General features: G+C 36.1%; 8 protein-coding genes across 10 annotated transcripts; 3 read left to right on the forward strand and 5 right to left on the reverse strand.

Annotated features, from left to right (window-relative positions):
- Positions 1-206: 206 nt before the first annotated feature.
- LOC110414556 (cyclase-like protein 2) lies at positions 207-5084 on the reverse strand. Its single transcript, XM_021425831.2, has 7 exons — positions 4455-5084; positions 4100-4144; positions 3618-3690; positions 1989-2086; positions 978-1048; positions 678-817; positions 207-445 (listed from the first exon to the last, which is right to left on the reverse strand). Exons 1-6 carry the CDS (start codon positions 4792-4794, stop codon positions 692-694), a joined length of 753 nt encoding a protein of 250 aa, XP_021281506.1. The 5' UTR covers positions 4795-5084; the 3' UTR covers positions 207-445; positions 678-691.
- A 1058-nt stretch (positions 5085-6142) lies between these two features.
- LOC110419978 (cyclase-like protein 2) lies at positions 6143-9020 on the reverse strand. 2 transcript variants are annotated; one of them, XR_016350880.1, is made up of 8 exons: positions 8490-9018; positions 8354-8398; positions 8192-8264; positions 8005-8102; positions 7791-7861; positions 6660-6797; positions 6531-6576; positions 6143-6455 (listed from the first exon to the last, which is right to left on the reverse strand). XR_016350880.1 is itself a non-coding variant. In XM_089782704.1 (7 exons), the coding sequence occupies exons 1-6, from the start codon at positions 8887-8889 to the stop codon at positions 6672-6674; spliced, it is 813 nt and encodes a 270-aa protein (XP_089638830.1). In that variant the 5' UTR covers positions 8890-9020; the 3' UTR covers positions 6143-6455; positions 6660-6671. The 2 variants fall into 2 exon arrangements, 1 of the variants encoding a protein (XP_089638830.1); XM_089782704.1 differs by lacking the exon at positions 6531-6576 and having other exon boundaries at positions 8490-9020.
- A 209-nt stretch (positions 9021-9229) lies between these two features.
- On the reverse strand, positions 9230-11442 carry LOC110419967 (cyclase-like protein 2). Its single transcript, XM_021433110.2, has 6 exons — positions 10990-11442; positions 10821-10865; positions 10591-10663; positions 10221-10318; positions 9864-9934; positions 9230-9653 (listed from the first exon to the last, which is right to left on the reverse strand). Exons 1-6 carry the CDS (start codon positions 11405-11407, stop codon positions 9528-9530), a joined length of 831 nt encoding a protein of 276 aa, XP_021288785.2. The 5' UTR covers positions 11408-11442; the 3' UTR covers positions 9230-9527.
- Positions 11443-13530: 2088 nt separating this feature from the next.
- LOC110416246 (Leucine-rich repeat (LRR) family protein) lies at positions 13531-15053 on the forward strand. The gene has a single exon (XM_021428176.1). The coding sequence runs from the start codon at positions 13701-13703 to the stop codon at positions 14850-14852; it is 1152 nt and encodes a 383-aa protein (XP_021283851.1). The 5' UTR covers positions 13531-13700; the 3' UTR covers positions 14853-15053.
- Positions 15054-18681: 3628 nt separating this feature from the next.
- On the forward strand, positions 18682-20322 carry LOC110413833 (ribosome biogenesis protein). The gene is made up of 5 exons (XM_021424819.2): positions 18682-18795; positions 18896-18954; positions 19081-19130; positions 19665-19810; positions 19905-20322. The coding sequence occupies exons 1-5, from the start codon at positions 18776-18778 to the stop codon at positions 20107-20109; spliced, it is 480 nt and encodes a 159-aa protein (XP_021280494.1). The 5' UTR covers positions 18682-18775; the 3' UTR covers positions 20110-20322.
- Positions 20323-20769: 447 nt separating this feature from the next.
- Positions 20770-23362, reverse strand: ARFB1A (ADP-ribosylation factor B1A). The gene is made up of 5 exons (XM_021424796.1): positions 22489-23362; positions 22005-22075; positions 21793-21912; positions 21371-21489; positions 20770-21122 (listed from the first exon to the last, which is right to left on the reverse strand). Exons 1-5 carry the CDS (start codon positions 22640-22642, stop codon positions 20930-20932), a joined length of 657 nt encoding a protein of 218 aa, XP_021280471.1. The 5' UTR covers positions 22643-23362; the 3' UTR covers positions 20770-20929.
- Positions 23363-23441: 79 nt separating this feature from the next.
- Positions 23442-25035, reverse strand: LOC110413840 (stress enhanced protein 1). Of its 2 annotated transcripts, none has more exons than XM_021424841.2 (4): positions 24876-25035; positions 24681-24782; positions 23807-23985; positions 23442-23718 (listed from the first exon to the last, which is right to left on the reverse strand). In XM_021424841.2, the coding sequence occupies exons 1-4, from the start codon at positions 24919-24921 to the stop codon at positions 23614-23616; spliced, it is 432 nt and encodes a 143-aa protein (XP_021280516.1). In that variant the 5' UTR covers positions 24922-25035; the 3' UTR covers positions 23442-23613. The 2 variants fall into 2 exon arrangements, with proteins under 2 accessions (XP_021280516.1, XP_021280507.1); XM_021424832.2 differs by having other exon boundaries at positions 24681-24800; positions 24876-25027.
- A 287-nt stretch (positions 25036-25322) lies between these two features.
- Positions 25323-26821, forward strand: NHD1 (sodium:hydrogen antiporter 1). The gene is made up of 3 exons (XM_021424809.1): positions 25323-25728; positions 26345-26521; positions 26654-26821. Exons 1-3 carry the CDS (start codon positions 25492-25494, stop codon positions 26804-26806), a joined length of 567 nt encoding a protein of 188 aa, XP_021280484.1. The 5' UTR covers positions 25323-25491; the 3' UTR covers positions 26807-26821.
- Positions 26822-27197: the final 376 nt, after the last annotated feature.

Genomic DNA, 27197 nt, shown 5'->3' on the forward strand with positions numbered 1-27197 from the left:
AAAAAAAAAAAGGGGGCGAGTCAGGCCAATCATGTTAGTGTTGCTTCTATTTGCTTTGGGTATAAACATGGCATCACTTAACAGTGAAGAAGGAGAGGGCACTTTCAGCAAAAGCTGCTTTCCTTCACCTATAAATGTTTTTTTCTTGCTATATACGAGGCTCTTGTTTACTTATTCTGCAGAAATAGACAGCCAAAGGTGCTGAATAAGACAAGAAAACTCAATATTTAAAATAATCTCAAAGGTTTATCCTGTCTCGGTACATTTTAACAACAATCTGAGGAGAATTTGTATTGAATGTCAAGGAAGATACAAAGTATAGATTCCTCGATAGTCAGAATGAACAATGAGTTCAGGAAGTTTTTATTCTACAACCACTCCCACCTCCCAAAGGCATTTATTTGACACCATCAACCAACCTGTCAAGAGAGCCTTTCCTAGTCTCCTGCAGCAAAAGGTTTGTATGAGTAATGTCTCAAACTAATAAAAGCAAATTTATTGGAGCATTTCTCTTTAATTCTATAAAACAGGCAGACCTCTAGAAAAAAGGAAGAGTTTAACCAATATACAACTCACCTCCTAAAGGTATTGTTATTTGTTGTCACTACTAATAATTCAGAGGTGCATATACAAGTCGTAACTGAAGCAATAATTGGTTTCAATGCGAAAGAACTTACTTGAAGAAATGTTGTTATGCAGTGAGAATGCACCTTGTTGGGCATCCATCTGCACCGACCATCCTCAGAGGTAGGCAATGGACAGTATACTTCCCTGCCTGGATGCCATCGAGGTTCAGACCTTCAACAAGAACAATTTCCTGAAGAATTTGAGCAGTTTCAGTAATGCATTTCAACCCTTGTCGTTAAACCAGAGTAAAGAAAGCCATAACAGATGGGTTGGGGCAGAAAAATTAAAAAAAAAAAGAAGTTAAAATTAACAAGCTTTCAGATTCATAAGAGAAATCTCATTATTCTTACCCTTTTCTTTAGAAATATATGATGAGTTGGGGCAGCATCAACATAAGCAGAAACAGATAGGTAATCAAGTCCTACAATTCATACGGACAGATGAATTAGTACAACTAAAAGTTCAACCGATAATAGAGCACAGAAACGGCGTTATTTTCTATGGAAAATGATTACGTTATACTGCTTTGACTGCCTGGTTTTGGTAATTACCAATTTATGCTATTGAATCCGATCAAGCTTTACTTTCAAAAAAAAAAAAAAAGTGTTAGCAGAGTGGTAGGAAGGAAATTTATCGTAGATTGCTTTCTACCCTGAGTTACTAACACATTCTGTTGAAGTGACTCACGGGCGGAGGGTGGTATTGTTGTGGGGGGCATGGCCTTCCTAAAATTTTCGAAAATTTTTAATTATTATATATATTTAATAATCTTAGAGAGGTTGTGATCTCTTCAAAAATTTTGAAATATTTTATTTATTATGTATTTTTAATACTTTTCAAAATAAATCTTTTATTTAATAATTAATATAAATAATCAATAATAAAATGACCATACAAGCAATAATCAACATTACCTTAATTTAAGTTTATTCACGTCTCTTTCTCCCTCTTTTTTTTTTTTTCTTTTTCTCTTCTCTTTTTCTTCTTTTATGTTACTTTATTTCTTATTATGTAATTCTTTAAAAGAGAGATTTATGTTATTATAAATTTTTATTATAATTTTATATGTTATATAAAATTATTTTTATTACAATTTTTTTATAATTTAAATACAATGTATTAATTGTAAAAATTTTTAACTTTTATTTCTGTTTGTTTTTTCCTTTCAACAAAAATTGGCTATCTTTGCTCTGGTGGCCCATGAGCTGACATTAATCTACCCATCAAGCCAGAACTGAAGAGCAGAATCTGTGGCACAGGCACACAAGCCCTGTTGTCAATTATGGGCAGGGGATGCTCTACCAAATGAATGTTTTTGAAATTAGTCCTTGTCTGTTAACAAGGTAAGTCTAAAATCTTACCAACAAGTTTGATGTCTGTGTTATCAACCAACCACTGTGCCCCATCCTTCTTAAATCCGGTGAAGTTTGAAGCAAACTCCTTTTTGTGCATCAGCCCCCTGAACGTGAAAGTTGACATCCATATTACTATCATGAAATCATTTGTAAGCATCATCAGCAAACCAATTCTGGTTCAACAAAATCTTGAGTTTGGAAAAGAGGCTCTCTTTTTTTTTAAATGGAAAGAAAATTCATTTCATTAAACTTTAAACAGCCCCTGCAACAGATATTGCAATATTGAAAATAAAAGGTGTCACTTCTTAACTCACATGTGAACCCATTTACTGCAACCCACCATTTTTTTCCTTTTTTGAAAATTTATGGGTGGAATTCCCAGACAAAGAGATATCTAGACAATACGAAAAACATTTGTAATAACAAGAGTAGAGGCATAGAGCAGACCTTTCAGAATGGATTATCTTCTTGTACCTTCATGTGGGTAATTGATTTACTACATAGAAGTATTTCATTTCTATCTTTATAGTGATTGCCCCAGTAGGATTTAAGATATTAAGGATTTGGATAATTCATTCAAAATATGCTAAAAAATTACCAGCTCAGTTTAGGATGTCGATTGTAACAGCACCAAGACTGACTTGATATTCACAAGCCAATGGGGAATAAAAATGAAATTCATTGACTAGTTGCCCAGGTCTTTTCCTTCTTATTCTTCTTCTTAAAGCCTAAACAAGTCTATCCCGCTAACTCTTTTACCATTGGTCTATGAATTATACCTTAAACATGTTTCTTGCTAGAATTAACTGTCATAGGTTCTAGTCTTGTAACATCATATAACAGGCTTCTGTGAAAGTTCAAAGATGGAAGAACTGCAAACATGTCAGTAATGTGATGCCAATACGGGGGGACAAAGTTAGGGGTGTGCAGCGGTCAGTTTTTTTCGATTTCAGTTCGGTTTTTGGTAAAAACCGATCAAAAATTTTTACCATATAACCGATCGAACAGCATAAGATGCAATGTCGATTTCGGTTGATTTTTTAAAAGTTCGATTTCAGTCGGTTCGGTCGGTTTTTAAGAGTGAGATTAATGGGTTGCTTCAGCGAGTTAGAGAGAGAGGGAGTCAGAGAGAGGCAGAAAGCAAGAAAGGAAAAGGGGGAGAAATTAGGTGGGGGGAGGGGGAGGGGGGAAATTAAGACTTCAACTCGCCAAGGGGGAATTAGGTCTACGGACTGGGGGGGGAGAATTTAGGTTGCGAGGCCAGGGGAAAATTAAGTAGAATGGTAAAGGGTAATTTTATCGTAAAAAAAAAGTTCATCGGTTTTTCGATCGGTTTCAGAGGGAAGGAGTCCCTCCCGACGACCGAGCCGATCGGCGGACGAAGTCAATTGGAACAACCGATGGTTGTTTTTGCAACCGTCGGTTATTGCAGTCGGTTGCCCGATCGCAACCGACTGCCGCTCTGTCCTAGACAAAGCACAAGTTAAACAACATATCAAGCAGAGTGTCAATATCACTTAATTACATATTGTCATGCTTCAAAAACATTACGAAAAAGGAGCCCATCGCACTATATTCATTTCCTTCATATGTTAATAAAGACAAGTAAATAGATCTAATTACATTTATGTTTACCTGTCAGTGTTAAGTGTTTTGAAAAGCACACGATGCACTCCCCTGGGAATATTCAAGGACTTCATAACTTCAGCTGTAGAAAGCATATTTTAGTTACTACAGCTCAACGCAATTAAAATTAAGAAAGATTAAAGATGATACAAAAAATTTCCCAACTTCCCATCATAAAAAAATGGGGAAAACAGAGTTGATCTACTTTATGATGGAGAAGATCTATTTTATGATGTTCTGCAACAAAACTCTATGCTGGGCTCGGAGATATCCATGATTATGATGTCAGACCAGTTTTTTTGCGAGACCAGTTATTACTAATTGATACTGATCTTACTAGAATTGACAGGTATTGCTGCATATGAATCCCAGAAATGAATGATTCTAGAGTGAGCTGAAGTGACATTTAGATCCAAAAGTTCTGAGAAACTAGAAAATGAAGTAAACAGATTTCTGATTATAAACGGGGAAACTACGTTAGGAACACTTACCAGTGATGTTCTTATCTCTTGGAACATCAACTACTAGAGCAGGACCTATACAAAGAATAAAACACGTAAAATCATCAACAATATCCACGCAAAGAATGCAGAAACTGATTAATAACACAAAACATCAGAGCGAGAAAGGGAAAAAAAAAAAGGGTATCAATCAAGTCCCCAGCGCTAGCAAATCATCTATGAAAAATCAAGCAATAGAAATTAAGAACGCTGGTAATTTGCTGGTCATTTGAAAACTCTTGCTTGGGATGAGCTAAATTTCAAAAAATGTAAACACCAAGTTTAAGAAGAACAAAAAACACTGCAAAAAGAAACAATGAATGGCATGCTTATGGTGCCAATTTACCGTTAAGCGTTTGCAGGCTAAGAGTAGTAACATCAAACCCCTCCTCATAGTACTTCTGGAAGAAATGGCTGGGCGCATCAACGTGAGTGCCTGTGTGGGTTCCCAGCTTAAACTGAGAAACATTTGCCATGGAGCCATTTCTAATGCTGGAAACAAGCCAAATGAACTGACCAAGCCCCTTTTGGGAGTCAAAGGTTGGCAACTCAGAGGTGATTTTGTGTGTTATATCAAAGATTTTGCCATTACCATAAGCTACAGCAGCACCGGAGAGGATGTTTACGGTGAGTATGCAGGCACAAAGTAGCAGCAAGAGGTTATGTTTGTTCATGGTAGTAGCCATGGTGAAAATCAAACAGAATGATGAAATGAAAAGGAAGTGGTTGGTAGAGTGTTGTAGTTCAAGTCAATGATAAGAGCCAACTACATATAATCATACACTTTTTTTTATCTTACAAATGCCTTAGAATAGATCTGCCAGCCATATCAGATCCAAGAGCTAGATTAATTTAGTTGGATAGAAAAAGAAAAGATTGTGCCATCAAACATCGAACGGCAATATTTTGCCATCTGAATTTGGGGAGATAAGTCCCAAAGATTCAATCCTGGCGGCCCTCGTGGGTTCGATTGTTAGTGTTCACTGTTTCTTTAAGCAATTTTTTTTATATAAACGAAATAATAATATAAATAAAATTATAGACTTTTGACAATTTGTCTGTTATTCAGCCAACAAGCCTAATCCAAATTTCTTACACTATCATAAATGATGGATCCCATTTGAATCACACATTTAGACAAGCGCAGCACGTGTTTTTGATATTTACAAAAACTTTATTAAATATAACTTTTATTTAATAGTAATGATAATAGTGTTTTTATTTAATTTATTTTACGTTATAAAATTTCATGACATCTGTATAATCAAACCTAAATGAGTATAATAATAAACTTTTTAAAGTCTTTTGAAATTATGTAGATCTCTCTTGTTAATTTTAAGTAAAATTATTTTATCAAATTGATATGGTTATTTGAATATATATATATACATATCAATTATTCCAACTTGTTTATAAAATTTAAAAATAAATCCAAATTTTTTAATTTTGGCCGCCCTCATGGGTTTGACTGTTTAGTCTCCTTCACTATTCTCTTCAGCAATCCTCGTTTCTAAAAGAAATACGAATGTTGTTCTCTATGCAGATACTCTTTGTAATTTGAAGATTTGGTTGTACTTGTATGGTTAGCAAGTAGTGTTCCACCAGGAATCTAACAATATAAAATACAATAAAATAAAATTTTTAATTGATTTTTTTTAATTTAATAAAAATATTAAGTCAATCACTTTTAACATCTTGTGAATTCACTTATATATAGAAAGATAAGTCACCCAGGTCAAAAAATTATGAATTTTTCTGGGCAAAAAGTGTTTCATGAAATCCATGGCTTTGATTCGCAATCCACTAACGGATGTCAAACTTAAACACAATCTGAATCACATAAATGTATCCAAAAAGATTTGTTTTCTTCAATGCTCATGCAATTTCTGACAACCAATATCCAAAAGTCTGCAAAACTCAGCCAATATATGAAGAAGCTAAAGCAAGGTATGGCCCATATAAACACGAGCAGGAAGGAGACGCACATATAATCACAACCCATATACTGACACACATATTTATCTTTCATAGAGATGGCTTTTCCAATTATGGATCTGTCAAAATTACTTCGGGATGTCAAGAAGACTGATAGACATCATTGCCAACAATTGCAAGCAGTGACCAAATCTAGCCATGATATTCAGAAACAATACCAAATAAGTGTATGTTACTAATGTCATCAATCAAAAAGCTAAACAGATGTACTACAAGAAAAGTGTGCTTCCATGCAACTAAATTTCTGCACTGCATCCTCTCTACAAGTATGGAACAGCCTTCAGTTCTAACTCATAAACCCTTTATTTGTCTTATTCCGATCAACACTATCCCTTAGCGCTATCATTTTACCCTGCAAAAATACATGTTGAGTCTTCCACCATAACTTACTAGAGAAACTGGTGAAAATATAAATCGTTTGTTTTACCTAACATAAGAAGCAGTTAAGCATGTAGCATTTGAAGAAGTTAAGCCTGCAGTAGCAATTCCATGCCATTAGCGTGAAACGCATGCTTTGCTTTCAATAGTGGAAACAATTAGAAAACACAGGACTTACAAGGAATATATATCATTTGATGAGAATGCATCTTGTTGGCGATCCTTCAGCACCAAGCAACCTTAAAGGTAAGCAATGAACCGAATATATCCCAGGTAGGATGTCATCAAGTTTTAGGCCTTCCACAAGAATGATATCCTGAAGCAGATAACATGCATTAGCAATGTTTGGGTGTTTGCTGTTTATACCACCTTTTGCCCCTTGACTCAGAGTACAGAGTAACAAAACTGAGGACTTCATGTTACCAAACTATACACATAAAATAACTTGATTTCAAGCTTCATTAACTTTTCACATTTAGAAGACTAGAACCAAGACGTGTGAGGAAAAGGGAAACAGAAACCCTAATCTTGGAGCAGATGTATCATTGTGAACTAGTTAATCAATTTTAATGTGGTTAAATCCATTAGAAAAAAGCTATAACAATTTTAATTGTGATAAACTCCGGCAGAGTTAGAGCCTAAAACACCAACAACCCAAGATGAAAATGAACAATTAGACTTAAGGGTTGCAATTTAATCAGCAGAGACCTAAGAAATGTCCCCAACACTTTGTTCATCCAAGAAACATGATGGTTGGTAGAGTCCCCAACAACAGTCAGGTCAAACTAAGGAATGAGAAGGAACAAACCATTAAGTTGCTAATTTCACAATACTTCATTGAAAATAATTTAAAGATGGATTTTGCAAATGCGTAGCCTAAGCGCACCTCTTTAAGGTTAATTAAAATACAATGTATAGTAATAATTTTATACTACATGGTAATTGACAGTCAATATTATGAATTCCAATGCGTTAGAAGAATATATTACTTAATATAATAACCTTAAAAAATTGCCCTTAGCACATTCATTAGCAAAACCCTTAAAAGAGATACCCCTTAATATAAGCCAGGAAACCAAACTTGACCAAGAAGACATTACGGAATCAATACAAACACACAGAGTAATGCATGTACACAACGTAGTTCGCTGCGATTCATGAACTTAAGAAGCAGGAAATTAAATTTGACTCAGCAATAATATATGAAGTGGTCATTCTGGACAAACAGGAGTTTTAAGAATAAATGGAAAATCAATTGTCAAAACTGAAACACAGAAGACAATTAACACATTAGTCGATGATTTCTTACCCGGCCTTCTAAGAAAACAAGATGAGATGGAATCAGATCATCAAAAGCAGCAACAGATAAGTAATCAATTCCTGCATTTCAGAATAGAGACAGACAAATCAGCAAAACTACAAGAGTTCTGTTCTGAGCTAACAAGAACCAGAACTAATTAAAAGTTTCGTAATTTGAATAAAAGTAACCCTTTTTTTTAGAATTTCTGAAGGCAACATCTTACCAACAAATTTGATGTCAGTGTTTTTAACCAACCATTCTGCCCCATCCTTCATAAATCCCACATAGCTTGTATCAAACTCTTTCTTAAACATTAGCCGCCTGAAAATTGACAAATGTAAGCTCAGATTTTGCATTCTTTGACCTATAAAAGCTGCTTATCTGATTCCATGGAGTATTTATGCAATCACCTGTCGGTATTTAATGTTCTGAAAAGAACTCTACGTACTCCCTTAAGTATTTTGAAAGACTCCATAACCTCAGCTATAATCAAGAAAAATAGACAAAATTATAAACTTAAATACTATGAAAAAACATGAAAATTATGAACAAGAAAATGCAAAGGCACGGACCGGTTATATTTTTGTCCCTTGGAACATCTACCAGCAGTGCAGGACCTACAACGGGAAAATCCCCCCAACAAAGATAAAAAGGATAATCAGAAATCAGTTATCAAATAAGTGAATCAATTTTAAAAATATTATTTACCGTTAAGTACTTCCAAATCAAGAGTGTCCACATCGAAGCCGGCATCGAAGTACCGATCAATGACGTGGCCGGGAGCGTCGAGGTGCGTGCCGGTGTGAGTGGGAAGCTTCATCTCGGAATTATTAGCGAGGGAACCGTTCTTCATGCTTTTAGGCAACCAAAGGAACTGTCCTATGCCATCTTTGGATTCCCACGACGGCATGTCGGCGGTGTACCTATGGCTGATGTCGAATATTCGGCCATTACCGTAGACTTCGCGACGGATGGGAATCAGATTCTCGTCTCCTCCCGAGAGGCCACAGTCGGTGGTGGAATCCGTGCCGGGGATGGAAGGGTATACGGTGGTGGCGGTGGAGGTGAAGGCGGAGGAGAGGAGGAGTAGGAGGAAGAGGGGAGCCATTTTGGGAGTGTGGGAGAGGAAACGTAGAGTGAAGTGAACTGAGTTTGACGAGGTTCGTAAGAACTCTCTGCTTCCGTTTGAAATCGTGCGCTCGTGTGATTGACCACGCGCTTTTTAGGCAGCGTGAGGGTTTACGCTACATAGACTGACTTTTAAAAGAAGAAGTTTATCCGTTTATGGATGACGAAATTAATATAAAATGAGAGATACTCGTTTGGTTGAATTTGATCTTCCGTATCTTCAAAACCAAAAATTTGATCTCATTATTTATCTTTTAATAAAAAAAAAACTATCCTAGTATATATAAAATTTAACAAATCTTTTAATTATAAAGTAACAGTTTATCTAATTCAATCCCATAAACACATCACAATATTAATTCATTGATAGCAAATTCTCCTCATTATTTGAGACAACCACTTTGACTTCATTACATGCTACTAAGCCAGGACCAGCCGGCTCTAATTTCCTTCCACACCACTTTGATTGTCTCACTGATCACCCCCAGACCCCCAGAGTTATCATTAATTCCTGCTAAAGATTTACAGTCTAATTTGCATAAGCATAGCAACATCATCATAGCTAGCAGTTACTACGACCAAATCTCTTGTATAACTCCCGACAGACTTGCATTTGCATCATTTCATGAGAATGCATCTTATGGGTGATCCTTCAGCACCAAGCAGCCTTAGAGGTAAGCAGTGGACAGAATATATTCCAAGTGGGACATCATCGAGCTTTAAGCCTTCCACAAGAATAATTTCCTGGAGCAGCAGATGCATGCAATAATGTTAATGATTCAGTGTCTTGACACCCCTTTTCAGCAGATTAAAATTCCATGTTCCTTTTCTCTTGTCTTGAAAACAACTTTGGCAGCTAGTTTTAAAACCATGGATGAAGATTCAAGGGGGGAAAACGTAAAATAACATCTGCTAATTAACCAAATATGCATCATACTATAGCAATTTTCTTACCCTACTCTCAAAAAACTCAAGTTGAGCTGAAACCAGATGATCATGGGCTGCAACAGATAAGAAATCGATTCCTACATTTCAAGATAGACAAATAAGTCGGCGCGAGTAGCAATATCTAAGCACAGCAATCAGACACCACAAGAGCATTTTCTCTAATTTCCCAAATATGTCCAAATTAAAACGAAGAAACATCCTTGGCAGTCAGAAAATTATATCAAGTACTGCACTTATGTCCTAATATGAAGTCAAGGCTTAAACAACATTTCGCAAGTTTTAACGTAGAGACATCCCAGCAATTCGCATCCATCACTCTGCACATATCTCACATATTTTTAAAACAAAAGCTATATATCTTACCCACAAGTTTGATGTCAGTGTTCTTCACCAACCATCTTGCCCCATCCGTTGTAAATCCAACATAGCTTGAATCATACTTCCTTGTAAACATAAGCCGCCTGAAATTGAAAATTTTTTAACCAGAACTATCATTTACCCTCAGTAATGTAATCTCTGTTCTTCAAACAAACTGAATGTACAGATAAACGGACTGCTGTGCCATGGAGTAACCATTTTCACTAAAAGGAGCTAGGATGCTGAAGAGAGACCGGATGGGAGAATGAATGAACGAATGGAATCATCCTAATAAACTGGAAAAATTATACTAGTAGTGTTTTAGTCTTAAATTAAGCTCAGCTGTATTAGTGCTAATATAAATTATTTCGATTACCTGTCGGTATTTAACGTTCTGAAAAGCACACGACGCACTCCCTTGGGAATCTTCAGTGACTCCATGACCTCGGCTGCAACCAAAACCCCAGAAGAACAACAAAAAATAAAATAAAATTATAGGCTGTTATCAGATTATGCTCAAAGCAAATTTGATCATTGGGTACCCAACATCCATACCGAACAAAAGAGTTCAACTAAATTCAAAGAATGGTAGTTGGAGACAGATACCAGTTATGTTCTTGTCCCTCGGCACATCAACTAACAGAGCTGGACCTGTTGTAATGAACAGATGCAAAACCATCAAACATGTAGTAACATTTTTATCATTGATAATGAGAGAAGAATTAAGGAGAAGAAAACGATGAAAAATTATTGTCATCAATAAAATCAAGAACACCGTTAAGGACTTCAAGATCAAGGGTATCGACATCGAACCCAGCATCAAAGTAACGGTCAATCATATGGCCCGGCGCGTCGACGTGCGTGCCAGTATGGGTAGGCATTTTCATCTCAGAATTATTGGCGAGAGAGCCATTCTTCATGCTGGCAGGAAGCCACAGAAACTGGCCCAGCCCGTCATTGCTCCCCCATGATGGCATGTCAGTAGTGTATCGGTGGCTAATGTCGAAGATTCTCCCATCACCGTAAACTTCCCGCCTAACAGGAACCAGTTTCTCATCCCCTGTCGAAAGAGTGCAGTCCTGAGAGACAGAAGGGTAGGCGGAAGTGGAAGCGGTTGTGGTGATTGTGGTGGATAGGAGGAGGAGAAGGTAGGGGAGAGGCAGGGGGATGGTTTTGGTCATTTTTTGGAGCATGTGGATATGACTCTTATGAGCTGTAGATGCTCTAGATGAACAATTATTGAAGCATTCTAACCAGTTGACAATGACAACCATTTTGTCGGGAATTGTGTGTGTGTGTGTGTGTGTTTTTTAACAGTTTGTCCTTAGATAAATGGTTAAATGGATGAGCCGAAAAGAAGATAAATGGTCAAATAGATGGACTAATTAATTGTCTCCATTGGAAGATGCAACAAGCTGTTTTCTTGTTCCTCCAAATTGCCGTTGATTGTTTCCAACTTTAAAGTCGAGTCTCCCGCTAAGTTTCGTTGGGCCCGAATCAGTACGGATGCCCATCTTCGAGGGCTCCTGTTGAGTTTGTGAAATTTTTATGTACTTGAACTCTTTTCCAAACTCATACCAAAACTCATAAGATACCATAAACATACTTAATTAGATTGAGTAATGTGCTATGCCTATTTATAAAGTCTCATTTTTCATCTCATCTATACGGGAGTAAAAGCATGTTAAGTAGTGGAAATTCAAACACACAGAACAAAACAAAACAAAAAAAGGTGTACTGAGAAAATCAAATAATGCAGTGTAGGAGCGACCTGACAAGATTTGGGCCAGTTAATATTAGGCTTTGGCTAAATTTTGGGGGTGAAGTATCACGAAGCATTGCCGGGTGGAGTGCCCCGATTATTGTAAATATCTCAAGTACGGAGCCACTGTTAGTGTCAGATTCTTTGTGGACCTTTCTGCTCACAAAACGTACCTCGAATAACAGGAAAACCTGGTTCGCTTCGGTTAATACAGTGACACTTCTTTATCATTTAACCCAAAGTCTCAAACCACCATGAATCGGGTTACAATGCTAATTCTGCAGTGATATGTCATTTTCTTTGATTTGATTCAATACTTCCGAGGAAGAATAATCCAGTCGGTATTCATAATAATCCTGTCAAAACTTTTGATTATTAGTATAACATAACAATTTTCCCTGTACTAGGAGAGAAAGAAGACAAGATGACCTGTAAAAAAAAGTCAAAAGTTATCCAACTTGGTTCTACCTAAAGCTTTGAACTAATGGCCAATGGGGTCAAAGACTCACAAAGGTAAAGCCGGTAACCACCCATTGGCCATTTCTACAGTTGAATGCTCTGTTTAATTAATTGCTGATACTGAACTATCAAATTGAGGAAAATTTGGCGAGGCTCCAAGCAAAAGGACCACTAAACATAGAGGTTTAAAACATGACAGCTAGTTTCTTCATTTCTTTAATGTTCCTTTGTAAGGTTGTTGTAACCGAAATCTTATGGATTATGATAAGTTCGTGTATATACGTTTTAATTAATCACCTACGTGTATATCTAGACAATCAACTTCAAAAAAATCAGTATTGTAATACAACAACTTTTTCTTCTCTTCAAATGATCCGTTAATTAAAATTAAGATGACCATATTATTTTAAGCATCATTATTATAGTAAACGAAAGTATTTCAAAAGATTTTAACTGTGAATTACTTAAAATAAATGCTAAAAGTTCTCTTTGATTATAATTTTGCAGAATTGAATTATAAATGTAATGAAAAAAGAAACACATAAAATGGCTTTTAGTCAACTTTTAAATCCCATTACAAAAATATGAAAAAATTCAAAAGACTTGTAAATATATAGAACACCAAGTACATATGCTGCTCAACAAAATCGAAATTTAGAGATGCGGGTAGTGAGTTGTGACAACTGACAACCTCTTTAACCTATGATAATAGTAAATTAGCAATAATATTGCACTAGAAAATTTTAAAAAAATTTTAATTTTTATTTTATTTAATTGATTTTTTATATTTTTATTGTAAACAAATATTTCTAAAATATCATTAATTATTTTATATTATATAATATTAATCTAATATATTGGTATGGCATAAGACATAACGAGTCATATGAATTTTTTCACTTACAACATTATGTAATTTAAAAATAATAAATAATATTTAAATCAATAATAATTAATAAGATTTATTTAATTTAAAATAAAATTTTAATTAAAATTTTTAAAAATAATTTAATAATTTTTTAAATTATTGTACTTGATAGATGCTGCTTAAATATCTGGATGGTGGATGAATAAAATATAGAAATATAGGATTTGCCCAACCACACTACAAAATTTGAGTGCTGTCCAACCGTACATGTAATTTCCAAACGACCTTTAAGTTTGCATCATTCAATAAGCTCTCCCATTCCATCTCCTTTTGAAAACGAGAAAAAATTAGAAGAGAAAATTAATACGCCCCGAAGAAAAAGCAAAATTCTGTCTCCATGTTCGACACTCTCTGTTTTCTTCTTCTTCTTCTTCTTTGCAGATTTTCTCTAGCTCAGGCCCTCACCTCACCGCAGGACATTGCAGCTCTCAAAGCCTTCAAGGCCTCCATCAAGCCGAGTTCAATCCCGTCATGGTCCTGCCTTGCTTCGTGGGACTTCACCACCGACCCTTGCTCCATCCCTCGCCGGACCCACTTCATCTGCGGCCTCACCTGCTCGCCTGACTCAACTCGTGTCACCCAAATCACTCTTGATCCAGCTGGTTACTCGGGCCAACTCAACCCACTCGTTTCCCAACTCACACAACTTACCACTCTTGATCTTTCTGATAACAACTTCTTTGGCACGATACCTCCTTCCATTTCTTCTCTCCCTAGTCTCCAAAGTTTGAGTCTTAGGTCCAACTCGTTCTCTGGCTCAATCCCTGACTCAGTTGCTATCATCAAATCTCTTGAATACTTGGACCTTTCTCATAATTCTCTGTCTGGGCCTTTGCCAAAAACACTGAACTCGCTTTCTAGTTTGAGGAGAGTCGATCTGAGTTACAACAAACTCACTGGTTTTTTACCAAAACTGCCATATAACTTGCTAGAGCTTGCTTTAAGGGGGAATTATTTAGCTGGGTACATCTCAAAATCCTCTTTTGATGGGTTGACTCAGTTGGAAGTTGTTGAACTCAGTGAAAACTCGTTCACCGGGACACTGCAATCTTGGTTCTTTCTGTTACCGTCATTACAACAAGTAGATTTAGCCAATAACAGCTTCACACGCATCGAGATCTCGAAGCCCCCCGGTGGTAACAGCGACCTTGTGGCTGTTAATCTCGGGTTCAACAAGATAGAGGGAAACGTCCCCGCGAATTTCGCTGACTATCCTCTGCTGTCATCTTTGTCGTTGCGTTACAATCGTTTACGTGGCGCCATCCCATTGGAATACAGCAAGAACAAGTCATTAAGGCGGTTGTTTCTGGACGGGAATTTCTTGATTGGAAAACCTCCGTCTGAGTTTTTCGCCGGTGACACATCGGTTTCCGGTAGCTTGGGGGACAATTGCCTACAGGGATGTCCAGGATCTTCTCAGCTATGCACTCCTTCACAGAAATCTTACGCAGTTTGCAAGCAAGCTTACGGTGGAAAACCAAGGTCTTAATGTCGGATTCGTCGGTCAATGTTTTTCATTTTTTAATTACCTAATATTAGCAGTTTGTAATAGAAATATATACATTTTTTATTTTGTAGCGAGCGAAGGATTTATTAGTATGTATGTACATATGGGATTAAAAAAAATAATGAGTGGTGTCAGGTATAGTGATGATCCCTTCAGTTTGAAGTAAAAGTGATGTTGATCTCCCATGTGTTTCTCAATTCGTAAGCATTTATTCCAATTAGGGACAATAATTAAACAAATAGTGACACCACTGTTATTGGTTCCCATACCAAATTAGGAGCCCACTACCTAGTGTAACTTTTAATTTGTTACTCCATATTAATGTAGCTCGGAAACTTCTTTACAGGACATTTGAGAATAAAAAACAACCCAAATTTGACTACTAGACTTTTAATTCTTAAATAAGCTATTCTAAATCAACTATTTGACCCATTGATGAAAAATTTATTCAAGGTGTTTTAGTTTGCAAAATAAAATACAGAAAAAAAGGAACGGTTATTATTAGAAAATAAAATAAAAATAATTATTATGTAATTTGATTAAGAAAAAAATTATTATTGCAATGTATTTTAGTCTCTCAAAATAACTAGCCCTATCCTATCCGAAGCAAATAGTTTCTTTAAAGTAGGGGGAAATGGAACCCCTAGCACGCTGTCAATGATATTTTAGTCTGTTGCATTTACATATTATTATTATTATCAAGAATAAAAACATGGGTTTGAGTGATGGAAAAAAATGGAATTTGCTTTTGGATGAACGGATCTGCAGTAGAAATGTGATGCAGAAAAGTGTGAACAGGGATTAGTGCTAGTTGCATAAAGTTGAAGAGATTACTGACAGTGTCAGAGATGCTTTGGTGATTAAAGCTTAAGGGGTAACGATAAGAATGTGATGATGCAGAAATTCCGAGAGAGAAGAAAAGTCGTTAATGGCAGGTGTTCTTTCTTGGTGTCGGTGGCACGGTGTCTGAGATCAGTCATTGTCAATTTAGTTGCAGGGCAATTACCAACTTTCTTGTGGCCTTGGATTTCCTCTTGCTCTCAACCATAGCAAAATTCACTTAAAAAAAAAACTTACATTAGGTACAAGAAAGGTTCTTGCTCAGATTCAAACATCGAACAGCAGATTAAGCAAAACTGGTGACTGTTTTAGTTTGGACCTTTTTGTTAATTGTGTAAGCATTCCTTTTTACTCCCAAAGCAATGCCGATGAAGCATGAAAGGGATGTATTCTTAGAGATGTGAGAACCCTTTTTTCAATGTACTCTTGTATCTGGATCTTTGAAAGAAGATGCTCTTCGAGGGACTTTTTTCACAAGCCATGACCCATCCTCAGAAAGCTGAACTGTTTACAAGGACAGCTAAGCTGAGACAAAGGCCTGTCTGAGTGTCTACCTCATTGTGAGGAGGAGAGTTTTTGGTTGCAAAAGCTATGCTATGTGTCGACCTGAGAAGATTTGCAAGATTCCTATTATTTTTGTTTGCAAAAGCAATGCTATGAAAGTCGTTAGCACTCTCAATTTTTTCAAGTACTATTATTTTTATGAGTATATATATATTTATTTATATAGAGAGATATTATTGAGAATCAATTGTTCTGCGTATATGTTCTACAATAAGATATTATTTATTTATATGCCAGTTTTTAAAATTTTTTAATCATTATATTTTAAGAGTAAATTTTATAATAAAAAACAACGCTGTTGAACAGACATGAACATCCCAAAAAACCAAGAGATTTAAACAATTCAGAATGCATTTTAAACTAAAATATCACGTACTGGTTAAGAAAAAAGAAACTATTAGCTGGCAAGATGCTTAATCCTAATTTAACAGTAGTATAATATGGAAACCAATAAACTAATACTAATACTGTATCAAACAAACAAAAAATTCTGCTTCTATAAAGAAGGAATAGGCATGGGGACTCTCGATTTCATAAATGGTTGCTCAAATAATATAATGGGATTGCTCCAATATAAACTATTCCATAATATATACGTAATTGCTCGAATAATGTAACATAAGACATTCATTTATAAAACATCAAAAAACTCTAACATGATTTAATAATTTAACATAAGGTAAAATATCAATATTTTTTAAAATTTTAATCAAAATTCCACATAAATCTATTAATATGAAAAATGAATAATTCATCATAAAATTTTTTTTATTAGATATATTTTAATCATTAGGATTTTGTTGATATTTTCGTTAATTTGTTGATATGATAATATTTTTTAAAAAATTACATAATATATAAATTATAATTTTTATTTTTTAAATTTATTTTGTATTAAGAAAATCTTTTCTCTTTTATTTTTTTCTTTCAAACTTGAGACCGGTGGCATCCCTATCATCGGTCGAGAACTTTTTGGCCGAATATAATCCTGCATGACCAAATTCGGATAGATCTTTGGCCATGCTATTCTAGCTTGGGAGTACTGGGTGGTGCTCCCCAAGCTAGGAGAGCACTGATCTGCTGCTACTTTAGGAGTCTAGTCAAATCTTTGATTGCGAAGTGATCGATCGGTGTTCGCTAGTCTGACTTGAGAGAAAAGGAAAGAGTGAAAAAGGGGAAATAATATTTTAAATATTTTATGTTCAGATATTAATATAAATTAAATATTTGAGATGAAATATTTATTTTAAAAATTATATTTTTTTTAAATTTTAAATTGTTTTTCTGTGAAATTTAAAGTAGCAATGAAGAATGGGCCGCTCACACGTTGGATTATTGCAAAACGAATATGTTTTTTTTTTTTTAAGTATTTCTAGTGATGAGCAGAGATATGGTAGGACAAAAGATCAATGGGTTGGGTAAGGTTATTTACTTACAAAACTGTAGCAAAGATTTGCTGTTAGGATGACAAAGCAAAAGCACATGCCCCCTGGTTTGTTCAACCTGGCCAGCCGCTTTCCTAAATTGGGATCGTTGTTGCCTGTCTTCCCAACAAAAATTACTCTGCATTTCTCTAGGATTCTATGCACTTGCTTTGTACTCTGCATTAGCATCATCATGGTAAAAATTTGGATCGGACAGGTTTAAATTGTTTGAGCTGATTCTATGATATTGAAGCCTAATTTTTTTTTTTTGGATCAAGGGATAATCAGATTCAATTACAGAATCTTAAATACAAGGGAAAGTGTTTAAGAATCTTCCTTCAGAGTTTCTCATTTCAGACTCTGAAATTCTTATCAGAATTGAATCCTATCCCCTCGTGTTTGAATGCTATGGACTAAACTCAAGTTCTTGATGACATATTCACAAAAGCACAAAGACAACTACACTAATCAACTGAAAGAGGGCATGGCTTATCAAGCCAGGAGAAACTCCGAGTAGCTGATGTCTCATCCGTGAGGATATTGCTGTGCCGATTGCATCTGAAAAACCAAATTTTGCAGTCCAAAATAAGACTCATGAGCAGCACTTCTGGGCAGACTCTGCCCCTGCATTTTTGCTCCATAGGAGGGAATCCCGTAAGGAGGGGATATTTTGAAGCCTAACATTAATAGTAATTAAAAAGCAAAAGGGTTCAATTTAAAATCTTTAAATTAGAGTTGATAAACTCATAGACAAAACCTAGTTTAAAATTATGAATAATTTGATAAAGATTACAAAAATCAAAGAAGGTTCCATCAGGAAAAAAGGAATTGGACGAGGGAAGCCCACACATTTGGCCCAATCAAGTCAGTGCAGCTCAAAGTACCATTAATTGTGGAATCCAAAATTTCCTGGGTTTGCAAACAAGGCCCAAAGCACTAAAAGGAAGGAAAATAAATCAAGCCCGTGCAGACTTTGCGTTTGGCTAGCTCTCTCCGAGTATCAGTAATCAAATCCTAAAACCCTCCCTACCTTTGGTTTCTCCATTCTGAGATTTTAACCTTGGAAGTTATTCAAACATGGGGAAAGCAAGCTCACGGTGAATGTTTTTATTGTGTTTTTGCTTTAACTCTGATTAATCTTTGAAGTTGGGGTTCCTGCAGTTTTACGATTTTTGATCTTCTTTTTGGCTTTGGCAGGCCAGATCCTTCGTCTAAAGCCGATAAAAAATTCGAAAAGAAGCTCCAGTTTTATTCCAGTGAGTTCAAACTCTTCTTCTGTTTCTCATGTTTGATGATGAAAACTCAATTTTCGTAAGTCTATGTTCGGAGTGTCAATTTTCATTTAAATGAAATAATTTCATTTATTTGATATATATATGCAGAGGTTAGAGATACCGTTGCCTCGTTGACGGCCTCGAAGGGCATAACAAAGGTGATAGGCTCTTACTTGCAAACATTATTAATTTGTGTAGGTTAATGTAATTGCTGCAAATCTAAATTTATAATTCAGTGGGATTTAGTTCAATGTGGGGTTCATTATAATCCCGATATTTGATGCATAGTAATTTCTAGCACATGTTATAGCAAATATGTTTTGAGCGACATGTGGATGGATGCTATCACTCTTAATTTGTTTACCATACAACTATAGGCCTAAGTTTATTTTTCGGGGGATTTAATTCAATTTGGGGTTTGTTATAATCTCGATATTTGATGCATAGTAGTTTCTTGCACATGTTATAGCAAATTGTTTTGAGCAACACGTGGTTGGATTCGTTCGATCACTGCTGACATTGCAATGAGCTCCTCATGAAATTTCTAATCATATATTTCTTCTGCTGACATTTTTTGGGGATAGAAGTAAATGTTTTCACTCACTAAAGCAAGGGCACCAGTCATGAATGCACACTGCATGCCTTTAGTTTGAAGTTAAGAGTTTGCTAACGAACATGTTGTCTCCTACCAGAAGAAGAAACTTCGAAGCCGACAGAGGAAATTGAAAGCATATGATCTCTCTGCCCTGTCAGAGTTTCTTCCTGAGTTGAAAGCTCCCAAAGAACCAACTCCTGCTGCTGAATTCAAGCTCAATTGCAAATCTAGGAAAGAATTAATGTGCGTGCTTCAATTCTGTGATTCTATCTTGTTATAATGTTTGATTTTCCCCTGCAATAAAATGCCCGATTTTTAATGGATGAACTCTCATCAGATTGAGGGAGGGAAAACAATTGAGTGCAGTTCTTAAGCATCCTGCTTTCCAAGCTGATCCACTGGCTGCCATTCATCAACATTTACAGAGCACACAGCCTGTTTTAGATGAGAAACCAAAGAAAAAGGCAAACAAAAATGGAGGAAAGAAAAAAAAGAGTAAAAAATCAAAGGCTTCATCAGGGTCTCGATCCATGGATTTCTAGATATGTTGGTGTTCCTTCAACAGCTTCTAATATGTTTGCAATTGAATTTCTCAAATTTTGCCCATGTATTTTAACCTCATTGAAAATTGTTAGCCACTTCCCTTTTCCTGAGGTGTGATGTATTTCACTGATCTCTTTTTTGACAATGTGTTTACACCTTTGTGACACCCTTTGATAGAATACTAAAGGTAAATAGGAGAAATTTTGGTGAACTATCTCATTGCAGGATGTCTATAGCTTCGGTCTACTGCTCATGGATGAAACAGTATTGAGAAGAACCCTTTTTATTTTATCTAGTATTATCAATCATGTTATCAATGGATGCCTAATAGAAAGAGGCCCAACTTGCACATATATTTCCTTTGAAATATTGTTGTTTGAGTTGTTCAAGTTGGAGATTTTGAGGCAGGAGGAAATCTTTTTACCTTTGCTTCTTTTTTCAGACACTTGTCAATTTTAGCTTCTTAATGTCATTCCTCTGTTTTCTAATGGTTTCAATGGCGTGTGAACTGCTCTTTTTTACTAGGCGAAAGCAATCAATGGCCATAAATTGGTGGAAATCTTTGCATATGTGTATTGCCATCGTAAAGTAGATGATTTCCCACAGCACCATGCTTCCTTTCTCACCGGATGGAATATAAGAAGTGTCATGATGTAATTCTAAATTCATATTTATTGAAATAAAAAAAAAAAAACCTGTCAACTTATAAATACACAGATGCAGACAGTGAATGATATCTATTTGCAGGGGAGTCCGCTCAGTGAAAAGCATCGCTGCATCTTCTAAAATTGCAACTTGTGAAAAGTTCATGCTGGATTTTCAAAATATTACATTCTCTTTTTCCAATTCAATGAGTGTCAAATCAATTTCATTCTGGTGATTTCTGTTGGAGAAAAGATGAGGAATGTGGCCGTATGAGAAGGATTCTGCATCGAGGGAGATATTGTTAGATAGCCAGTCGAGACCTTCATAGAGTCCACAGCCAGAGTGAGCAGAAGTACCCTGGATGTACCTGCACAACAAAATTTGATTTGAGACGACCTGTCAAACCATTTGGAGGTATTCAATCTTCAAACAATTTTCTCAGGATCAATAGCGAAGATAAGCTTTCACCATTCTAAGTTTCATGTCCTACTACGTTTTACTTGATCACAATAGGAAGTGAAAAATAGAACATAGAACAGAGAAAATGGTAAAAATGAGAATGGTGTACATTCACTTGTGGATCACAAGGTCTAACATTTGAAGAAGGTTTCTTACCAGGGTCGCTGTCCAAGACAGTGCAATCCAAGTTTATCAGCAATCTCAGACGAGGTCATGGCATTTTGCAGGTCTTGCTTATTGGCAAAGACTAATAGTGATGCACTGGCTAGTTCATTCTGCAATGATAGCAACAAAAGGAGGATCAGTATTCTCACTAAGTGTCATTGGTTAGAGGTTATAGAACTTGCAATTGCAGAGGCAGCACAGCAGAGCATATCACATCAAAAAAAGGTTTAATGTGATCATGCAGATGAAGATTGCAATTTCAGTAGGCTACACTTTGGAACTTGGACAGAATCGATCAATTTGGTTGAGGACTATACTGTTTTTCTGTTCTGTATATGTTCTTCCCCAGGGTTTTTCTTTAGAATTAAGAACGGAAAACTAAACATTATTTTCAATATGAAAAGCTTACTAACTTCTGACAAAATCCAATGCAGCTCGTTGCGGGCTTCTGAGATTCTTTCTCTATCAGTGCTGTCTACCACGAAGATCACGCCTTGGACGTTCAGGAAGTAATGTCTCCACAACGGCCGAATCTGTACTGTAGTTAGTTAGCCTGTGCTGTATCTCATTCATTTAACATATCAAACACAGTAGCCAATCTAACCAATGAGATTTTACTTGGTACCTTGCTTTGTCCTCCGATATCCCATACATCAAAGCATATATTTTTGTACTCTATGGTCTCTACATTAAAACCTGGCCGACAAAAAATGATATCAACAGGCACAGAATTAATTGGCAAGCTAAAAACCCTTGAAATCTTAAAATAGAAGTCATCATCTTGCTGTATTTTCAAGTCATTAGAAGCATATATGACATAGTGCAGGCTACAGTTGGAACCATGATTATATTGAATCCTTCAAACTTGATCATGTCAAGCTAAAATTCAAAACAGAAAACAATTTTTTGTGTATCATGATTTCTAAACTACTGCCTGTTCTTCACAGTTTCCTTCTTTCTTCCTTTCTTGGTTATCGTCTGATTTCCAATCTAGAACACGGTACAGAACAAACTGAATAGCCTGAAAACAAAGAGAATTAAGCCTTATAGGCCTATTGTGAGAAGAAAAGCAGCCATGAGGTCACGAAGTAAAGAGTGAGTTTGGATACCAACTGTGGGCTTGGTTTTAAGCAGATCTCCCAGCTTTAACTTGTAAAGAATGGTTGTCGTCCCTGAAGCATCAAGACCCACCATGAGAATCCTTAATCTACACTGAGGAAGGAAACCAAACCTCTTGGCAATTCGAGATAGTTTTGCCCCCATTACCAAAAATTAGTTCACCCAAAGAACCAGAATAAGATAATCAAAAGTAAGATCCCGGGAAGATTTAAAAAAAAAAAGAAAAAGGCATACGCAACTTAAGTGAAGTTTCTTTGCATGTTTAAAGAGTAAAGATTGAGGGTTACTTTTTCCAATACGAAAACCTATGAAGAGCAAAAGAGTCCCTTGTGTTGTAAGTCAATACCATTACCAGGTTTGGCACTGTTGGATGGAAAAAGGCTAAAAGGGTAAAGGAGAATATGTTCTGATAGAGGAAAAGAATGAAGTCCGTTTGCTTTCTCTGACTTTTGATGGTGTAATTTGTTTGCCATTCCATATGTTTCACATTAGTGGAGATATCAGATTCTATTGGGTGATGGCTATTGCTTAAAAGTTCAACAGAGTATGTCTGAATGTTTAAACTTTAAAAGGTTATGTGCTTAACAGTTGCTGGCTGACTGATATTTTGATGCAAATCAAAAGTGCAAGTCATCATTTGTTTTGGTGAAAAAGACACAGCTGCTCACATAGCACTACTGCTAGAGGCTCAAATCAGGGCCGCCGGTGGCTACATAATTAACTCCATATTTACTAGGCAAATCAAACTAATCAAAAATATTATGGCATCCAGAAAACAATTCACAGTTAATTAAGAAAATTCTTTTCTTATGGCTCTATTAGCCAACGAGATGTGGAAGCATTCCCTGTGTCACAATGAGACATTTAGAAACAGAATGCTTGAACCATTTTTGTTTCAGGGCATCACCAATAATGTACAAAAACAGAAAACTATACGTAACAGTTAAGAAAAAGAAACACAAAGAGAGGAAGGCATTCACATAAACTTAAAATTGAATTTCTTGTACAATCTCAAACATATGCTATTGTTGGCTAGACAACTGAATTACAGTCAATGAACAAAAATGCAGCTATAAACATCTTCAGGATGATAAACTCTAAGACCCTAACAGCGATCAACTTTTCGAGGCAGACTGAAAGATAAAAATAGCTATCAAAACACCAACCAATGCTGTTACAGCCAAGGCCACTGTAGGCAAGGGGGTTGTGAGGCCAAAATTCTGCAAGACCAAGGGAAACATGTTTTAATATGGTAGGTAGCCCTAACACAGGTACATAAATTAGAAAACGATGGCACAGTGCAGATACCTCCAAAAGTCCCTTGCCAGTTGATATTTCAACAGTAATAGCCACTGCAAAGCCGACCATTGCCAGTCGTCCTAGCCATACATCCAAACTGTTACCCCCCTGGGTGCTTTGCTCACACTTAATGGAAACTGGTGTTGCTTTACACACAGGCTTCCTCTGGAGAGATGTTCTCCTTATCACTGCAAGCAAAAGCAAGCACTATCTTTCACTCTACTAATTTCAAATGAAATCCCATGCTCCTCTAGTTGCAAGGACATGAATGATAAGGAGGTTAAAGTTACAAAGTTCATGTAACAATTGGAAGAGACTCTTATCTTCTTGTAAAATTTCATCAACCCAAACAGTGCATAAAATGGCAAAGAAAAAGATCAAAACAGTACATCTTGATATGAATCAATCTTGAAAAAGAATTTGGAATCTGGCTAAAGACAATGGCAAAGCAATTATGGAAACCAGGAGCCAACTATACAAGATATATGCAAGATCAAAACAGCTACACTATATAATATTGAATCATAATTGAACATCACAAATATCTATCCCTACGCAAAGAAGTATACACAAAATTTAAAGCTGTTTTCCTGCTAGCCCCAAAACAATTCCTTTCCAGGGCTTATTTAGCAGTTAAATCCCTAGTCTGCTCTTCAAAAGAAAGTCACATTTCACAATGTACATTGCAATAGACAGGTCAATACAATACCCCCAATCCAAATAAGCCACTTCCCTTTACCATGTATAATCATTTCAAACAAATTCAAAAAATACCCATTATTTGCATTAAAAAACCAAGCAGTTATCATGAAAAAAGAAAAAGGAATCCCACAACATAGAAAAACAATATATTCATAAAGTTTCAAAGCTCAGAATTGCTTACAGAGAGGGGAACCAGTGGCAAAAGTGGAGCCGCTTCGAGGAAAACTCGAAATGGGTAAACGAGCTATTGTACGGGTTCTTGGTGAGCTGATAGGACAGATATCTGCAACACAATTCGGACCTATAAAATTCGCAATAAAGACTTAATAAGCAATGTCAAGAGATAAAGTGAGGGAATGAATTGAGAGAAGAGTACCATGAACGGAAAGAGAAAGAGAAGCAGAGACTTGCGCCAAGGCCATGTTTGGAGGAGTTTGAGGGGAGTTTCGAGTGGCGCCACACCGCCTCTAATCTAATCTTCCGGACAACTGCAGTTGGAAGAGGACCAGACATGTTTGAGAGAAGGAAGTGGACCACGTGTCATGTCTAGATATCCCAATAATTCATTTTCTTATTATTATTATTATTATTATTTTTTAATCCTGTTATTTTAAACTTTTTACATGATTTACCATTAGCACTCAAACTGTACGAGGTGATAATAGTTAAGCTAAAATTAAAAAAAAAAAAAAGTAACCTTGTTCAGTTAACGGGACGAGAAAATGGAAATAAATGGGCCAACATTCCAAAACAGAAAAAAGTTTTCTTTACTTTGACTCTGTTTACCGCTTCTTGCATTGTCACGTGGGCCTTGGCAATAGTTGTCCCTATTGCATCGTCCCGGTAGAATAATGAGATGAGCCTGTTTATTCCATGCAACAACTTGCCATAGTGAAACTGAAGCAGATTTATCAAAGAGCAATCAAAAGAGAGTGAGTCTCTTTTTCGACCCTTCCTTAATAACTGATCTTCCTAAAAAATCCAAGCTTTTAATGGCTGCCTTATCAATTGGGAGTCATTTTTCACCATCATACCATTTCAAGAAACGCTCTTTCCACTGTCCCTCCGTCCACTCGTTGCCTAGCTTTGGCTCTTCACTTTGTAGAATCAGGGCTCCTAGGTTGCTTCGCAATGGAGTTCTTGCTAGAGCTGAGGATAAGGCCAGAGACTCTTCTTCTTCTCCTACAACTCAACAACAAGGTCAACCCAACAAGGAAAAGCAGCTTGAGGTTTTTGTTCTTTTTATCGTTGTACCATTATGAAAATTTCAATTTTGAGTACTCATTTGCTTTTTTGTTAATTTATTGATTTGGGTGTTAGTCTTTGGTCATCTTTATTGTCTTGCTTATAAGAATTCCGGTTTTAAGCGCACCCATTTGCCTATTCTGCTAGTTTAATTTCAAGATTTTATCTTGGTTGTCATTGCTTAAATTTGAATTGAACTGTTTGATGAAAAGCTCGAAGAATACGATGGAATTTCAAGCTATTACTATTAGAAATTACCATCTGCAGATGTTTAGCTCAGAATTAAGGTTTGATTTTGTTAGATATTTGAGGGTTATTTAGGGATCATTTTCTGGTGCAATATCAAAATTTTTGGCTGACGAGCACAAAAGTGCAAGTTCAAGTCCTGAAAGTAGCTTCGTTATGCAAAATTGCTAAAGGCTAGGAACATTTTTCAAATGACTTCTTCGATCCTCATCCTCCCTTGGCGGGATTGAGATTGCTCAAAAGGCATTCTCCAAATTGCTTAAAAACCAATCATCATTGCAAACAGCATTTTATGTTCCTTCTAATTTTTTGTGGATTCTGTCATACACCGAATTGACCTTTTCATATCAACAGGAGCTGACCTCACCATCTGGATCGTGTGATCCTTTATGTTCAGTTGATGAAACTAGCTCGGTAGATTTTGAAGCTACTTACCAGCCAAAGACTGATTTGTTAAAAACTATTGCGATTTTCACAGCAGCTTTAACAGGGACTCTGGCAATTAACCTGTCATGGGTTGCTTCCAATGAGGTTATTCTTTAATTTCTTGTCTAATCCTTTCTTTATAGGTTTTCACCAATTGCCTGTCTTTGACCAATGGTTCTCATATTATGGGATTATGCACAGAAACCTGTCTTGATATTATCTAATTTCATAGTGCAGGATGTTGCTATGGCATTGCTTTTTGCAATAGGATATGCAGGGATTATCTTTGAGGAGTCTCTAGCCTTCAATAAAAGTGGAATTGGATTGTTGATGGCTGTGAGTTTATGGGTAGTGCGAAGCATTGGGGTAAGAATTTCTCAGATATCTTAGTGGACTGTGTTTCTCTTCTGTCCCTCTTCTAGTATTTTGCATTGTGAAGTACTTTCAATTGGCATCCTCATAAATGAGGATGGAAAAACATAAAATTCTATCGTGTATTAAGTACTTCATTTAAGCAGTGTGTGAGGTTAGGTTTGTAATGATGCTACATAACTACTTGTTAATTGATGATGACCCACCCAAACAAGTGTGAAGTTTTAACCTGTTTCTCTCATGTTCTTTGGTAGTGGCCTCATCACTCTGCCAGTATGAAGATTCAAATATTAATGAAATACAGGATTGATGGGCACTAAACTTATTTCCTGATCTACTGGTTTTAGTGGTCTATGTGTTTGATGAATGATGGCTGGTCTTTCTAAGAAGTGATTGTTGCAATCCACTA

Source organism: Theobroma umbraticum, unplaced genomic scaffold, assembly GCF_002168275.2.
Source record: "Theobroma umbraticum cultivar Fairchild unplaced genomic scaffold, ASM216827v3 scaffold_30.0, whole genome shotgun sequence".
In the NCBI taxonomy this organism is placed as follows: Eukaryota; Viridiplantae; Streptophyta; class Magnoliopsida; order Malvales; family Malvaceae; genus Theobroma; species Theobroma umbraticum.